The following is a 17,873-nucleotide window of genomic DNA, read 5'->3' on the forward strand; positions in this document are numbered from 1 at the left end:
AGAATGTCCTTCTTTTAAAAAAATTTTTAATTTACATTTATTTCTTTTTGAGAGACAGAGTGCGAGCAGGGGACGGGCAGAGAGAGAAGGAGACACATAATCCGAAGCAGGCTCCAGGCTCTGAGCTGTCAGCACAGAGCCCGACGCAGGGCTCGAACCCGCGAACAGCGAGATCATGACCTGAGCCGAAGTCAGACACTTAACTGACTGAGCCACCCAGGCACCTCATAGAATGTCCTGCCTTTTAAAGACTAAATTATATTCCATTGTATGTTTTTATCATCATCCACTTGTTTATTCATTCATCCCATTGTGTCTGTTGAAGACATTATGCTAAATGATATAAGCCAGTGGCGGGGGTGGGGGAAGGGGTTACGGGGAGTGAGTGTTTAATGGGGACAGAGTCTCAGTTTGGGAAGATGAAGAGTTCTGGAGATGGATGGAGGTGATTCACAACAGTGTGAAAGTGCTTAATGCCCCTGAATTGGACACTTAAGAATGGTTAAGATGGTAAATTTTATGTTATGTGTGTTTTACCACAATTAAAAACTAAAAAGAAACCTGGGGTAGCTTTATTCCTATCAGAAAAGACTTCAGAGGAATAGAAATTATCAGGGCTAAAGAGGGACATTACAACATGATAAAAAGGGTCAACTCACCAAGAAGACATAACAATCCTACACGTAACAACAGAGCCTTAAATATATAAACAAAAATTGATAGATTTGGAAGAAATAGACAAATCTACAATTATTTTTGGACACTTCAACACTCTCCTCTGAGAAATGGGTAGAAAAAGTAGACAGAAGAGAGTAATGTGCTATAGAAGAAATGTGATAAAGAACAACACTACCAACCAACTTGATCTAATTGGCATCTACAGAATACTCCATTCAACAAAAGCAGAAATGCACATAACATTCACTGAAAAAGACCATATTCTGGGCCATAAAATAAACCACAACATATTTAAAAGAAATGTAATAAGTGTGTAAAGAACACAAAGTATGTTCTCTGATCACAATAGAATTAAACAAAAAATCAACAACAGAAAGAAATCTGGAAAAAGTCTCCAAACATTTGGAAATTAAGCAATATACATCAAATAATTTATATTCAAAAGAGGAAGTCATAGGGGAAGTTAGAAAATATTTGAACTGAACAAAAGTTAAAAGCATATCAGAATTAATGGAATACAGATAAACAGTGTTAGGAGAAAAAATTTTAGTATTAAATGTTTGTATTAGAAAAGAAGAATGTCTCAAATCAATAAAACTTCCATAGTACAACTCAGGAGAAGAGCATAGTAAACCTGAAGCACGTAGAAGGAAAATAATAACAAAGAGCAGGTATCAAATTAAAAACTCAAAACCATCAAGAGAAAATAAATAGCACGAAAACTGGCTCTTACAGAATTTTCATGACATGGCTACATCTCTAGCCAGGACTGAAGAAAAAAGAGAAAACACAAAGTACTGATACCAGAAGAAACAGGGAACATCACTATAGATCTCCTATAATATGGATTAAAAGAATAACAAGAGAATATTATGCACAGCCATATGCTAATAAATTTCTATGAAATGGACAAATTCCTTCAATAACACAAACTTCCAAAATTTACTCAAGAAGAAACAGATAACCTGAATAGTGCATTATCTATTTTTAAGTATTATTTTATAGTTAATATACAGTTAACTTATTGTTAATCTTGTCACAAAGATAGCTCCAGTCCCAGAAATCTTCACTGGCATCTTCAGGTAAATGGCTCCACAAGAGAGAATACCAATTCTACAAACTCAGGAAATTAAAAAGAACACTTTCCAACTCATTTTATGTGGCACGATTACCCTGGTTACTAAAATCTGGCAAAGATATTAAATGGAAAGAATACTAAAGATCAAAATCTCTCATGATCATAGACACAAAAATTTTCAACAAAGTATTAGGACATTGAATCTAGCAACATATAAAAAGGATAATATAATCATGGTCACGTCAGGTTGATATCACTGGAATACAAGGTTCATTCAACATCTGAAAATCAATCAAAGTATTGAAAGTGAGGGGATGGAGAAACATCTATCACGCAAATTGATGGCAAAAGAAAGCCAGAGTAACAATACTTACATCAGATAAAATAGACTTAAAAAAAAAGACTGTGGGGGCACCTGGGTGGCTTAGTCGGTTAAGCATCTGACTTCTGCTCAGGTCATGATCTCACAGCTTGTGAGTCTGAGCCCCACATCAGGCTCTGTGCTGACAGCTTAGGACCTGGAGCCTTCTTTGGATTCTGTGTCTCCCTCTCTCTCTGCCCCTTCCCTGCTCTCTCTCTCTCAAAAATACAAACACTTAAAAAAATAAAAATAAAACAAAGACTGTAGCAAAAGACAAAGGAGGATACTGTATCATCATAAAGAGGACAATCCAACAAGATCTAACAATTGTAAATATTTATGCACCCAACATGCAAGCACCCAAATACATAAAACAGTTAATAACAAACATAAAGGAACTAATTGATAATAATACAATAATAGCAGGGGACTTTAACACCCCACTGACATCAATGGACAGATCATCTAAACAGAATCAACAAGGAAATAATGGCTTTGAATGACATGCTGAACCAGATGGACTTAACAGATACATTCAGAACATTCCATTGTAAAACAGTAGAATACTCTTTTGAGTGCACATGGAACATTCTCCAGAATGGATCATGTATTAGCCCACAAAACAAACCTCAACAAATTCAAGAAGATTGAAATCATACCATGCATATGACCACAATGTTATGAAACTAGAAGTCAACCCCAAGAAAAAAAATTGGAAAGACCACAAATACATGGAAGTTAAAGAACATCCTACTGAAGCATGAATGGGTTAACCAGTAACTCAAAGAAGAAATTAAAAAGTACATGGAAATAAATGAAAATGAAAACACGATGGCTCAAAACCTTTGGGATGCAGCAAAAGCAGACCTAAGAAGAAAGTATACAGCAATATAGGCCTACCTCAAGAAGCCAGAAAAATCTTAAATAAACAACCTAAATTTGCACCTAAAGGAGCTAGAAAAAGAACAACAGACAAAACTTAAAATCAGCAGAAGGAAGGAAATGATAAAGGTTAGAGCAAAAATAAATGATATAGAAACTAAAAATAATAATAGAACAGATCAATGAAACCAGGAGCTAGTTCTTTGAAAAACAATCAACAAAATTGATAAACTTCCAGCCAGAATTATCAAGAAAAAAAGAGAAAAGCCTCGAACAAATAAAATCACAAATGAGAGAGGAGAAATAACAACCAACACCTCAAAAATATGAACAATCCTAAGAGTATGTTATGAAAAACTATAGGCTAACGAAGTGGAACAACCCGGAAGAAATGGATACATTCCTAGAAACATATAAACTATCAAAACCAAAATAGGAGGAAATAGAACATTTGAATAGACCAATAACCAGCAAAGAAATTGACTCAGTAAAAAAAAAACAAAAAAACAAAAAACAAAAAAAACCTCCCAACAAACAGAAGTCCAGGACCAGATTCTACCAAACATTTAAAGAAGAGTTAATGCCTATTCTTCTCAAACTATTCCAAAACATAGAAAAGGAAAACTTCCAAATTAATTCTATGAGGCCAGTATTACCCTAATACCAAAACCAGATAAAACATCCACTAACAAAGAGAACCAGAGGGGTGCCTGGGTGGCTCAGTCAGTTGCATCTGGCTCCTGATTTCGGCTCAGGTCACGATCCCAGGGTAGTGGGATTGAGCTCCATACTGGGCTCCATTCTTAGCATGGAACCTGCTTAAGATTCATTCATTCATATTCATATTCTCTCTCTGTCTCTCTTTCTCTCTCTCTCCCCCTCTGCCCATCCCCTCCCCCTCTAAAATAAAAAATAAATGTTAAAAAAAAGAGAGAACCACAGGCCAGTATCTCTGAGGAACATGGATGCAAAAATTCTTAATAAAATACTAGCAAACCAAATCCAACAATACATTAAAAAAAAATCATTCACCACAATCAAGTGGTATTTATTCCTGGGTTATGAGGGTGGTTCAATATTCACTAATCAATCAATGTGACACATCACATCGATAGGAGAAAGGACAAGAACCACATGATCATTTCAATAGAGGCAGAAAAGGCATTTGACAAAGTACAACATCCATTCAATGATAAACACCCTCAACAAAGGAGATTTAGAACATACCCCAATGTAATAAAGGCCACATATGAAAAACCCACAGCTAATACCATCCTCAATGGGGAAAAACTGAGAGCTTTTCCAACATGATCAGGAGCAAGACAAAAAATATCCATTCTCACCATTGTTATTCAACATAGTACTAGAAGTCCTACTCACAGCAATCAGACAACAAAAAGAAATAAAAGGCACCCGAGTCAGCAAAGAAGCAGCCAAACTTTCACTATTTGCAGATGACATGATATTCAGTATAGAAAACCTGTAAGACTCCACCAAAATACTACTAGAACTGAACAACGAATCCGGTAAGGTTACAGGATACAAAAGCAACATACAGAAATCTGTTGGATTTCTATAGATCAATAAGGAAACAGCAGAAACAGAAACTAAGAAAACCCATTAACAATTGCACCCAAAAATAATAAGATACCTAGGAATGAAACTAATCAAAAAGGTGAAAGACCTATACTCTGAAAACTATAAAACACTGATGAAAGAAACTGAAGAAGACACAAAGAAATGAAAAGACACTCCATACTCATGGATTAGAAGAACAAATACTGTTAAAATGTCTATACTACCCACAGCAATCCACAGATTTAACACAAACTCTATCAAAGTATCATCAGCTTTTCTCACAGAATTAGAAAAAAACAATCCTAAAATCTGTATGGAACCACAAAAGACCCCAAATAGCCAAAGCAATCTTGAAAAAGAAAAGCAAAACTGGAGGCATCATGACTCTGGACTTCAAGTTCTATTACAAAGCTGTAGTAATTAAAACAGTATGATATCGGCACAAAAATAGACACATAAATCAATAGAACAGAACAGAAAATCCAGAAATAAAACCACAATTATACGGGCAATTAATCTTCGACAAAGCAGGAAAGAGTATCCAATGGGAAAAAGACAGTCTCAGGGCACCTGGGTGGTTCAGTCAGTTGACTGTCCAACTCTTGATTTCGGCTCAGGTATGATCTCACAGTTTCGTGAGTTCGAGCTCTGCATCGGGCTCTGTGCCAACCGTGCACAGAGCCTGCTTGGATGTCTCCCTGTCTTTCTGCCCCTCTCCTGCTCACATTCTGTCTCTCTCAAAAGAAATAAAAAAACTAAACAACAACAACAACAACAACAACAACAACAACAACACAGGGGCACCTGGGTGGCTCAGTTGGTTAAACACCTGACTCGGTTTCAGCTCAGGTCATGATCTCACAGTTTCCTGAGTCTGAGTCCCATATTGGGCTCTGCCCTGGCAGCATGGAGCCTGCTTGACATACTCTCATTCTCTCTCTCATTCTCATTCTCTCTCTCTCTCTCTCTCTCTCTCTCTCTCTCTCTCTCTCCCCCCCCTTCCCCACTTGTGCTGTCTCAAAAAATAAACTTAAAAAAATAACTATTTTTAAAGAAAAGACTGTCTTTTCAACATATGCTAATGGAAAAACTGGAGAGGCACATACAAAAGAATGAAACTGGACCACTTTCTTACACTACATAGAGAAAAAAATTCAAAATGGACTAAGGACCTAAATGTGAGACCTGAAACCATAAAAATCCTAGAAAAGAGCATATGCAGCAATTTCTCTGACATCGGCTGTAGCAGTTTTTTTCTAGATCTGTCTCCTGAAGCAAGAGAAACAAAGGCAAAAATAAACTATTGGGACCTCATCAAGACAAAAAGCTTCTGCACAGTGAAGGAAACAATCAACAAAACCAAAATGCAACCAACGGAATGGGAGAAGATGTCTGCAAATAACATATCCAATAAAGCGCTAGAATCCAAAATATATACAGAACTCAGAAATCTCAACACCCAAAAAACAATCCAATTAAAAAATGGGCAAAAGACACGAACAGACATTTCTCCAAAGAAGATATACAGATGGCCAAGAGACACGTGAAAAGATACTCGTGATCACTCATCGTCAGGGAAATGCAAATCAAAACGATGATGAGGTATCACCTCACACCTGTCAGAATGGCTAAAATCGACACCACAAGAAACAACAGGTGTTGGTGAGGATGTGGAGAAAAGGGAACCCTCTTGCACTGTTGGTGGGAATGCAAACTGGTGCAGGCACTGTGGAGAACAGTATGGAGGTTCCTCAAAACACTGAAAGTAGAACTACCTTAGAATCCAGCAATCACACTACTATTTACCCAAAGAATAGAAAAACACTAATTGAGAGATACATGCACCGCCATGTTTATAGCAGCATTATTTTCAACAGCCCAGATATGGAAGGAGCTGTGTCCGCTGACTGATGAATGGGTAAAGAAGATGTGGTACACGCACACATGCGAGCGCGCACACACACGCACAATGGAATATTACTCAGCCATCGAAAAGATTATGTGGCCATTTGCAACGACATGGATGGAGCTAGAGACGCTAATGCTAAACAAAACGAGTCAGAGAAAGACAAATACAAGCAAAGTTAAGAAGCAAAACAAGAAAAGGGAAAAAAACGGAGAGAGAGCGAGAGAGAGTCGAGGCAGGAAACAGACTCTTAACTACAGAGAACAAAGTGATGGTTGCCAGAGGGGAGGTGGGCAGGAGGGTGGAAGAAACAGGTGCTGGGATGAAGGCACTTGTCATGATGAGCACAGGGTGATGTATACAAGTGTTGAATCACTAAATTGCACACCTGAAACTAATACAATACTGTACGTTAACTGGAATTAAAATTAAAAACTTAATAATTTTAGTTTAATAGTAAAATAATAGTAAAATAATTTTTTTAAGAAGATAAATCAATGTAATTCAACATGATCGACAGACTAGAGAAGAAAAACCACACAGATCCTCCCACTGGAGGCAGACAAGCACTGGACAAACTTCACACCCATTCATGATAAAAACCGTAAGCAAATGAAGAATTAGAGCGCTTCCTCCTAATAAATGATGGCTCTTCCTGATAAAGAGCATCCCCGAAAAACCCACAGCAAACATCGCCCGTGATGAAAGACTGAATGCTTTCCCACTAGGCTCAGGCCCAATGCGAGGCCGTCTGCCCCTGCACCCGTGCTCGGGATTGTCTATATTAAAAAATCCCAAAGAACCTACAAGATACTGACCAGAACTATTATGGGAGTTCAGCAAGGCCCCTAATTACCAGATTAATATGCAGATATTATCAGAAAACCCAAGCTTGTATAAACCATATAAAACTAACCGTATGAAGCCTTTCTTTTCTGTGCGGGAAATACACAGCTCCTAAGGCATAGATAATAGTCTTGGTCTACACACGAGCCATGGGAATTGAGATCTGCTTGCTTGGGGGCGCCTAGGTAGATCAGTAGGTTCAGGGTCCGACTCTTGGTTTTGGCTCAGGTCACGATCTCGTGGCTTGTGGGGCCGAGCCCACAAACTGCACGGACCATGTGGAGGCTGCTTGGGGTTCTCTCTCTGCCTCTCTTTCTCTGCTCCCCCCGCGACTCACACACTCTTTCCCTCTCAAAATAAATATTAAAAAAAAAACCATTTTGTTGCTCACCCGTGTGTAAGACCTTTGGAGAAACCTAAATAATAAAATGGCACTAAAAAAAGATGGTCTGGACCAGCAAATCATACTTTGGGTTTCTAAATTTAGCAGTGCTGAAGTTTCAGGTGACCGGATGATATACCAAGTGACGCGTGTGCAGGGCATCAGCAGCGTCCCCGTCTGGGCGCATTCGGGTCACACCCACGGGCGCCGTACCTGGACGCCCTTCTCCCACTGCCCCGTGTACTCGTCGTTGGTCGTCAGCCACCTCATCCTGCCTTCCCCGTGACGCACGTTGTCCTCCCACTGACCTTCATATATGTTTCCAGACTTGTAACTGGGACCGAGAAAAATGAAAAACAATCGGTTATTTTATATACAACACTGATCTTTAGGAAGACTTTCTTTTACATTTTTTAAAATGTTTACCTATTTTTCTGAAACAGAAAGAGACAGAGCTCAAGCAGGGGAGGGTCAGAGAGAGAGGGAGACACAGAATCCGAGGCAGGCTCCAGGCTCCGAGCTGTCAGCACAGAGCCCGACGTCGGGCTCAAATTCATGAACCTCGAGATCATGACCTGAGCCGAAGTCTGATGCTAAACCAACTGAGCCACCCAGGCGCCCCTAAGAAGACTGTCCCTTAAATTTTTTCTCTAAACACCTTTGAAGAAATCCAACCCTTGTGCCCATACAGTCTCCTCAAATGGACAGGCAGTAAAAATCATCATCTTAGGGATAAGACAACCCACTTTATTAAATCCTCTGATCATTTAATTAAGGTGATAAGGAGGATAAGAGCAGGGATTTTAAATCTTTTAAAAACAACTCCGTATAGTAGTATGATTAGTTAACATTTTTGCTCCCTTTTTTTTGTTAAAAAATGTTTTTTAACATTTATTTTTGAGAGACAGAGAAACAGAGTGCAAATAGGAGAGGGGGAGAGAGAGAGAGAGAGAGAGAGAGAGAGAGAGAGAGAGAGAGAGAGAGAGAGAATGAATCCAAAGCAGGATCCTGGCTCTGAGCTGTCAGCACAGAGCCTAATGTGGGGCTTGAACCCACGAACCATGAGATCATGACCTGAGATGAAGTCAGATGCTTAACTGACTGAGCCACCCATGCACCCCTCGCCCCCAAATATTTCAATCCTTAAAATATATGACTCCATCAGCTCGATCTAAAATCAAGCAAACATGTCAAGAGTCTTCTGAAAACATACGAGATATCCATGAACGAGAGAACAAAGTTTCTACATGTGATAAAGTACGGTTGTATCATTAGATCTCATTTAATATAACGTTCCTTTAAATTTTCTGTAGAATATTTTCATCACTATGGAGATTCCATTGGGGTGAATTTAAATATTCCGCCCTGCTTATATAGAAAATGTGTTCTCCGAAATTTCTGCACCTTATCTTTTTTTTCAAAGTTTATTTATTTTGAGAAAGAGAAGAGAGAGAACAAGCAGGGAGGGGAAGAGAGAGGGAGAGAGAATCCCAAGCAGGCTCTGTGCTGTCAGCATGGAGTCCAATACGAGGCTCGAACCCACGAACCTTGAGATCATGACCTGAGCCAAAATCAAGAGTTGGATGCTTAATCAACTGAGCCACCCAGGTGCCCCTCTGCACCTTATCTTTAAGCACCTAAGTGAAAATCATTTGGGCCCCACACCCTTTCCCCCCACCCCCCCCCCAGAGCGGCCGTGGTAATACCTACCACCTTATCCCCCAGCCGTTTTTGATGTTGTATACCCAGTCCCCCTCGTACCAAGAGGTACCTTCTTGATTGTAATAAATAGAGCCCTAAAACAAATAATATCATTTTAACAAAGCAAGTCATACAGCAAATGTTTATTAAAGGCAAAGATAAATTAAAGGAGTCCGAACTATGTGGAAGTCAATGTCCTATGAAGGCAAGACATTTAATCCATGATATGTTTCTGTCTTGTAATCGAGAAAATGGTGAAGTATCCACCAAGTAAGAAAGAGATGCCACCAATCAATGACTCCTTAATAATGAGGCGTCACATTAGGGCTAATCATTATATTATATATATTATATTCGATAACTGTGAGTCAAGTAAGTACCTGAACAATCCCGTTGTGTTGTTACCTAAACCGAGTAGTAGCACCTTCTGTGTAACTGAAGGCCAGTCCCTTTTATGTACCTAAACCACTTTCGTTTTACCCATTTGTCACCTTATTTGACTTCCTCCGAGTTTAACATTTATTTATTTTTGAGAGACAGAGAGAGACAGAGCAGGAGCAGGGGAGGGGCAGAGAGAGAGGGAGACACAGAATCCAAAACAGGCTCCAGGCTCTGAGCCGTCAGCAGAGAGCCCAACTCGGGGCTCAAACTCATGAACCATGAGATCGTGACCTGAGCCAAAGTCAGACGCTTAACTGGCTGAGCCACCCAGGCACCCCAAGACTGCCTCCAAGTTTAAGTGAACATGGTGTAACCTTTCTTCAGTGACTCCTCTGACGAATAGTACTAGTCACCATGCACGTATGAGGACCTTCACTGAATGGCCTCAGGTTGCTTCTTTATTCGGTGGTTTATTTCTTTGTGTGTGTGTGTGTGTGTGTGTGTGTGTGTGTGTGTGTGTGAGTGTGTGATTTTTCTATCTTCTTCTCCATTACCACGCTGGCTTGTTCCTTCGTGCAGCCATCCAGGGGCCGTTGTCTAGAAGCTGCCACCACCCCCAGTCTGAATTGATCCACTATGAGCTGAACAAGGGAAGGGAAAGGAAGGGAAGCCAATGGACAGAATTGTCTATATTCGAGTCGAATGATGATTATAATGGTAGACTGTTTCTTTTCTTATAACATTTTATGAAAACACTGCTGCGGTATTTTATCATCCGATACAAAAACAAATAGTGCCAGAAACAGCAACCTTGCTTAAAAGTATCACCTGTGGTAGTGGTGAGAATGTAAATTGGGCCAGATGCTGTGGAAAACAGTCGGGAGGTTCCTCAAAGCGTTAAACATCGAGTTACCATATTCCACTCCTAGGTTTATACGCCAGAGAACTGAAGACAAGGACCCAAATAATCCTTACACACGCGTTCATAGTGGTGCTATTCACAGAAGCCAAAAGATGGAAAGAGCCCAAGTGCCCATCAATGGATGAACAGATAAACAAAATGTGGTCCATCCATATGGTGGACTATTAGCCACAAAAAAGAATTAAGTACCTACAACATGGATGGATCTCAAAACATGATGCTGAATAAAAAAAGCCAGATCCAAAAGGCCACATGACATAGGGTTCCATTCACTTGAAACATCCAGAGTAGGTAAACCCATAGAGACAGGAAGCAGAATGGTGGCCACGGGGGGTCCGGGGGGGGGGGGAAATAACTGCCTGGTGGGTACAGGGCTGTACTTTGGAGGGTGGATGAAAATGTTCTGGGACTAGACAGAGGTGGTAGTCTCACAGCACTGAGAATGCACTGAATGCCGCTGAAGTGCAGACTCTGAAATGGTGAGTTTCGTGTGATGTGGATTTCACGTCAGTAAACAAGAAGGGACCATAGTTGTAGGACAGCCCCCTACCTCCCACACCTCTATTTGTTCATCCTATCTATGGACGGGAGTCAAGTGGCTGCCTCACCCACCTTCCCGTGTCTCTTGCCGTGACACCACTGGCCGATGTAGGACACGGGGTGCGTGCCACATACGAACATACCAAATCCGTGCCTCACGCCGTGTATCACTTCTCCTTCATAGGTGCTGCCATCCGGCCACGTGTACACGCCATGCTTCATGGGCATGTTCTTCACAAACTCCCCCTAGGGCAAAACGACCCTGAGAGTGAGAGAAAGAAGGCAGTAGAGAGACCCCTCTCCTATGGGCAGACTGAGATGCCTCCTTGACTACTGGATACTATTCCTGTCTCTCCTCCACGGAAACAGTGGAGTATCCGCCCCCCCCCCCCAGCCTCCACCCTCCTCCCTCCTTCTCTACACACTCCATCCTCTCTCACCTCCCCTCTCCTGGGCAGAAGCACCAGCAGGATAAAAGAGCTGAGTGCAGAGAAGGCTCCAAGAAGCAAACAGGTGACGTGGAACAGTGGTGGTTTGCGATCCCGGCCTCGGGAACTTTAGAGTCTTGGAACCCACCTCGAAGGAGGCCCGATGCCCTGGGATCCCGTGTTCTCTCCAGGGGACTCTGGTGGTTAGCCCGGCTTAGTGATCAACTCACGGCAACCCTTCTTTCTGCCTGTGGTCCATCAAAATACTCTGTAGCACACCAGCCAACCGCCCGCCCTGTGGGTGACTTCCAGAGAATCCGCTTTGCTTGGGGCCAGGACGTCAGCTGAGTGGGCAGCACGCGGTTCCATGCACCACAGCCCTGAGCCACTGGGTTCTCTCTCAGGAAGGAGACCTGGCTGGAGGCGGCCAGCCAATGGAGAAAAGAGGACAGGGCAGCCTGGCCTGATAGCCGGCCAGATCCCATGAGGCCAGCTGACCTCCCTGAAGATACTTCTGTGACAGCCCAAATCCCACCCATAAACCCTCCTGTCTAGGCTGGCGTGGGAGGGTCTGTGCCTCCTAGGAGTCCCGCCTTCGAACTTCCAGAGACGATAAACCAAGGGCCACAGGCTAGAAGCCAGGGTGTTGCAGCGGAAGAATGTCCCTGGAAAGGCTGGCCCCAAACCACCAGATCTTCAGGGGCCCCTCCACCTCTGTGGCTTGTCTCCCGCTCTCAGGCCCAGTGAACTGCCCACCTGGCCGGCACTTGTCTCTGCTTCCCTCACCTGGCTGCTATTTGAATATGAGCATATGTGCATAGGTTTTAAAGGTCATCACTACCACTTATAAACCCCATCACTAGCAACCCTGCAATTGCGAGTTTGAGAACAGCCTTCTAGCAATCGATTTAAAAAATACAACTCCCTTTAAACCGGCAAGATGGGTTAAGTGAAACCCACATCATAGAATAAAAGCAGCCAATGAAACTAGGTGGGTCTGGATGAACGGCTATGATGTGAGCTCCAAAGACTAAAGGGACAGAAGAGAGTGTGCAATAAACTATACTTGTGTTTGTGAAGAGTAAGACAGGCCAAATAAATGCACGGGTGCTGTGCCCGCCCAGGAGACATCTAGAGTGTAAGGATGAACGAGTACTGCTTGCCAGAGGGTCCCGTGCAGTTAACAAGTTACTTTTCACCTGTATTCTTTGGTTCTGGGGTCTTTTTTTTTTTTTTAAGTTTATTTTTTTTTATTTTGAGAGAGAGAGAGAGAGAGTAGGGGAGAGGCAGAGAGAGAGGGAGAGACAGAATCTCAAGGAGGCTCTGAGCCCAACTCAGGGCTCAATCTCATGAACCGCGAGATCGTGACCTGAGCTGAAATCAAGAGTCAGATGCTTAAGCTACTGAGTCGCCCAGGCGCCTGGGTTCTGTGGACTTTTTTAGATCCGTGAGCTGCATTACTCTTGTGAAAGTAGTATGTTTGATTGTGGGAAGCTGACCGTTACATTGTGTTAATTACAGTGGAAAACTATAACACAGGACATACTTTACCTCATATTTCAGTCCATCGGCCCAAACATAAGTCCCTTGTCCGTGCATAAGTCCTTCTGAAAACATACCCTTTAAAACAGAACAACAACAAACCCTTAGGACCATTGATTCTACGTAACAGCTGGTTTTAGTTCTCAGAATGGAGCCTTATCCCACTTTCTTTTTTTTTTTTAATTTTTTAAACTGTTTATTCATCTTTGAGGGGGGAGGGTCACAAAGAGAGGGAGACACAGAATCCGAATCAGGCTCCAGGCTCCGAGCTGTCAGCACAGAGCCTGATGTGGTGCTCAAACTCATGAACCGTGAGATCACAGCCTGAGCCGAAGTTGGACGTTTAACCGACTGAGCCACCCAGGCGCCCCATCCCACTTCCATCTGCATGAATACGCTTATCCAAATTCCCCAAAACCTACACCAAGCAGTCCTGTGTGACACTTAAACGTGAGTTTTAAGTTCGGTCTGTGTCTTCCTCTCCTAATTAAGCTAGGTAAAAATTCCACAGTCTAAAAGAATTCATATGCTTTTGGTTTTGCATTTCAAAGTTTAAGGATTTTTTTAAAAATTATTTAAACTAGGTAGACCTGGTTAAAACCGTTATCTGGATGTTAGAAAGTACCCCATTTGTAAATTTCACGCTCGTCTGTTTTCCACTTACTGGGACTTATCCGTATGGGTGCGCCCGTGCCCCCTGAATATTCCTCTATGTAGACAATATACAGTTGTCAGGAGGGTCCACTTATATTTAGTGTCTGTTGTTAACACATAGGAACTAGTCACCGAAAACTTCGCACGCCTGAATGCCTAAATGTAATCAGGGAAAACGAGGCTGAAAAGTACTCCCAGTTTGGGCCGCCTGGGGGGCTCAGTCATTAAGCGTCTGACTCTAGATCTCAGCTCAGATCATGATCTCACGGATTGTGGGATCGAGTCCCACGTCTGGCTCTGTGCTGATAGCACGGAACCTGCTTGGGATTCTCTCTCTCTGCCCCTCCCCAGCTTGTGCATACTCTCTCTCTCTGTGTCTCTCAAAATAAGTATATAATAAACTCAGAAAAAAAAAGTATTCCTAGTTGTTCCTTAGAATCACCTTGTTAGAGTCAGTGGGCGAAGGAGGAATATGTAACAGTGCCCTAATTCAGTGGTTCTCAGACTCTTGCATGCTTCAGAAATCACCTGGGGATTGCTGGGCCCACCCTGGAGATTCTAATTCATCAGGTCTGGGCTGTTGCCCAAGAATGAGCATTTTGAAAAAAAAAAAAAATACCCAGGTAATGCTGCTGGTCCCCAGGATGGCACTCAGGAACCACGGCCCTAACTCACTGGCAAGAAGACACATTTTGTTAGGCGTCCAGGTTAGCCTGGGCTCACAGGAGACAGGCTGGCATTGAGGAAAACCACGGGGCAACCAGGGGCTTTCCAGCCGCAGGCCGGCTGTTGTTTGTATTATGGAATCAATTACGGTCGCAACAACTGGTGCTTTAATTAACAAACTACACTAGAAAAGATCATGCTGTGTCTACATGGTAAGGGCAAATGTTCCATGAAATGTTTGGCTTTATTGTCTATCTTTAGGGGATTGTGATCTAAACATGTGACATACCCACGGTCTGACTCGGGGCCTGGGGCCACAGTAGAGTCATTCTGCTGGGTCTGCTGCTCTTGCAATTTAAAGGAGAGCCGAATGATGATTATTTAAAACAAATTTTTTTTTTAACATTTATTCACTTTTGAGAGAGAGAGACAGACAGAGACAGAGACAGAGCACAAGTAGGAGAGGGGCAGAGAGAGAGGGAGACACAGAATCCGAAGCAGCCTCCAGGCTCCAAGCTGTCAGCACAGAGTCTGACTCAGGGCTTGAACTCATGAACCGGGAGATCATGACCTGAGCCAAAGTCAGATGCTTAACTGACTGAGCCACCCAGGCGCCCCAACAGATGATTATTTTTAATCAAAATAATTTGAGTCTGAGGAAAATACAGAAAGTTTACCCAGCAAGCACAGGCAGTGGTGGGGAGGAGATCTCAGAAATGGAGGGGTATTTGCCCCCACATCAACAGTTAAGGCAAGGCCACTGGGCCAGGCTGGAGCTACCGGGTCACTGTGGACCGAAGGCCACCGGAGACAAGACCCTCTGGGGTAATAGGAGCTGATACTGTGTCCTCAGCAGCCTGGGAGGGGTCGATCTTGTGTAATCGAGAACTGGGTGTCGCTGGTTGATTTTTTAATTTTTTTTTATTTTAGAGTGAGCACCAGGCAGGGGAGAGAGGCAGGCAGGGGGTGGGGGAAGAGAGAGGATCTCAAGCAGCCTCCACATTCAGTCCTATTCACACAGCAGTGCACTTAGCGCCCCAATTGGTGAAAGGAGACTGATCAGCATGAACGCAACAGCTGATTCCAAAACTGGCCGAGGCCAGACGGGACGGCCACATTCATGACTAGTATTCAGCCACGCTCATGGCGTTTTTTTTTTTTTGTTGTTTTTTTTTTTACATTTTTATTTATTTTTGGGACAGAGAGAGACAGAGCATGAACAGGGGAGGGACAGAGAGAGAGGGAGACACAGAATCGGAAACAGGCTCCAGGCTCCGAGCCATCAGCCCAGAGCCCGACGCGGGGCTCGAACTCACGGACCGCGAGATCGTGACCTGGCCGAAGTCGGACGCTTAACCGACTGCGCCACCCAGGCGCCCCATCATGGCGTTTTTAAGAGTTTACATGATGCAGGAAGAAGAACATGTTGTATGTTTAGTGGGGGGAAAAAATCAGGGGACTGAAACCCATGCTTTCTGACCCCAACCACAAAAATTTGTTCTTGGGGCGCCTGGGTGGCGCAGTCGGTTGAGCATCCGACTTCAGCCAGGTCACGATCTCGCGGTCCGTGAGTTCGAGCCCCGCGTCGGGCACTGGGCTGACGGCTCAGAGCCTGGAGCCTGTTTCCGATTCTGTGTCTCCCTCTCTCTCTGCCCCTCCCGCGTTCATGCTCTGTCTCTCTCTGTCCCAAAAATAAATAAACATTGAAAAAAAAAATTTGTTCTTATTGAAAACACACGTTTCTGCCCCAATGTTTATAGCAGCGCTTTCAACAATAGCCAAATTATGGAAAGAGCCTAAATGTCCATCAACTGATGAATGGATAAAGAAGATGTGGTTTATAGATACAATGGAATACTACTTGGCAACGAGAAATAACGAAATCCTGCCATTTGCAGCAACCTGGATGGAACTGGAAGGTATCATGCTGAGCAAAATAAGTCAGAGAAGGACAGATACCTTATGTGTTCACTCATATGCGGAACTTGAGAAACTTAACGGAAGAACATGGGACGGGGGAGGGGAAAAATAGTTACAGAGAGGGAGAGAGGCAAACCCTAAGAGGCTTTTAAATACAGAGAACTGAGGGCTGATGGGGGAGTGGGGGGGAGAGGGGAAAGTGAGTGATGGGCATGGAGGAGGGCACCTGTTGGGATGAGCACTGGGTGTTGTATGGAAGCCAATTTGACAATAAATTATATTTTTTATTTTTATTTATTATTTATTTTTTAAATTAAATTTTTATTTATTTTTGAGACAGAGAAAGAGCATGAACGGGGGAGGGTCAGAGAGAGGGGGACACAGAACCCGAAGCAGGCTCCAGGCTCCGAGCTGTCAGCACAGAGCCCGATGCGGGGCTTGAACTCATGGATGGCGAGATCATGACCTGAGCTGAAGTCGGACGCTTAACCGACTGAGCCACCCAGGCGCCCTGGTAAATTATATTTTTTTTAAAAAGCACACGTTTCTTTGATAATCTGAATGATCTACTGTGCCATTGCTAATGATGGGGAAAAAAATGAAAACACTTCAAAAGTGATCTAGTAATTATGGTGTAGTCATGAACAGTAAATCAGAGAGCTATGCAGCATTTTAAATATTACGGAGGAAGACACGGGGGTGGCTGGTGTTTAACTGGGGCCAGAGTCTCGGTTTGGGAGGATGAAGGTTTCTGGAGGCGGAGGCTGGGGAGGGTCCTGTGCTTAATGCCCCTGACTGTACACTCAAAAATGGTTACAGTGGTAGGTTTTATGTATATTTTGCCGCAAAATATTTAAGTTACGAAAAGCATGCAGCAAGGCAGCAAATTATTCATAAGTGAAAAAAGTTTCAAGATGTTATCTGCGAAATCAGTAGGCCCTATAAATGCTGACACATCCATTCGAGGAATTAAAGGGACACGGCGTGTCCAAAGCATTTAATGGCAAAGGGCTGACAACACTGGGATTTTACTCTTGGCTATTTGCTCCAGTCGCCTTCAGGTTGTTTGGACAATAAATGAAAATCAGGAAAAGGGGGGGCGCCGTCGGTTAAGCATCCGACTTCGGCTGAGGTCATGATCTTGTGGTTCACGAGTTCGAGCCCCACGTTGGGCCCTGTGCTGACAGCTCAGAGCCTGGACCCTGCTTCAGATTCTGTGTCTCCCTCTCTCTCTGCCCCTCCCCTGCTCGTGCTCTGTCTCTCTCTCTCTAACATAAACATTTTTTAAAAATCAGGAAAAGAAAACAATCTAAAACGATGACTTCTGAGGTGTGGATCCATGGTTTTACCTTAAAATAGGTAACTGGGTTCAAAGTCAAATCAGCAGTAAGTACTTTCAATTTCTTTT

General features: G+C 43.0%; 1 protein-coding gene across 2 annotated transcripts in view; it reads right to left on the reverse strand.

Annotated features, from left to right (window-relative positions):
* The window catches only part of LOC115503749 (radial spoke head 10 homolog B-like), a 63,436-nt gene that overhangs the window by 37,644 nt on the left and 7,919 nt on the right, over positions 1 to 17,873 (reverse strand). The window contains exons 4-7 of one of the 2 annotated variants that reach the window (XM_030300101.1): positions 13,235 to 13,303; positions 11,328 to 11,501; positions 9,422 to 9,507; positions 7,925 to 8,045 (exon numbers count right to left, since the gene is read on the reverse strand). In XM_030300101.1, the coding sequence (XP_030155961.1) occupies positions 7,925 to 8,045; positions 9,422 to 9,507; positions 11,328 to 11,501; positions 13,235 to 13,303 (450 nt within the window). The remainder of the gene's footprint in view (positions 1 to 7,924; positions 8,046 to 9,421; positions 9,508 to 11,327; positions 11,502 to 13,234; positions 13,304 to 17,873) is intronic. The other variant, XM_030300103.1, reaches the window with a different exon arrangement.

This window comes from Lynx canadensis, chromosome E3 (genome assembly GCF_007474595.2).
Source record: "Lynx canadensis isolate LIC74 chromosome E3, mLynCan4.pri.v2, whole genome shotgun sequence".
Lineage (NCBI taxonomy): Eukaryota > Metazoa > Chordata > Mammalia > Carnivora > Felidae > Lynx > Lynx canadensis.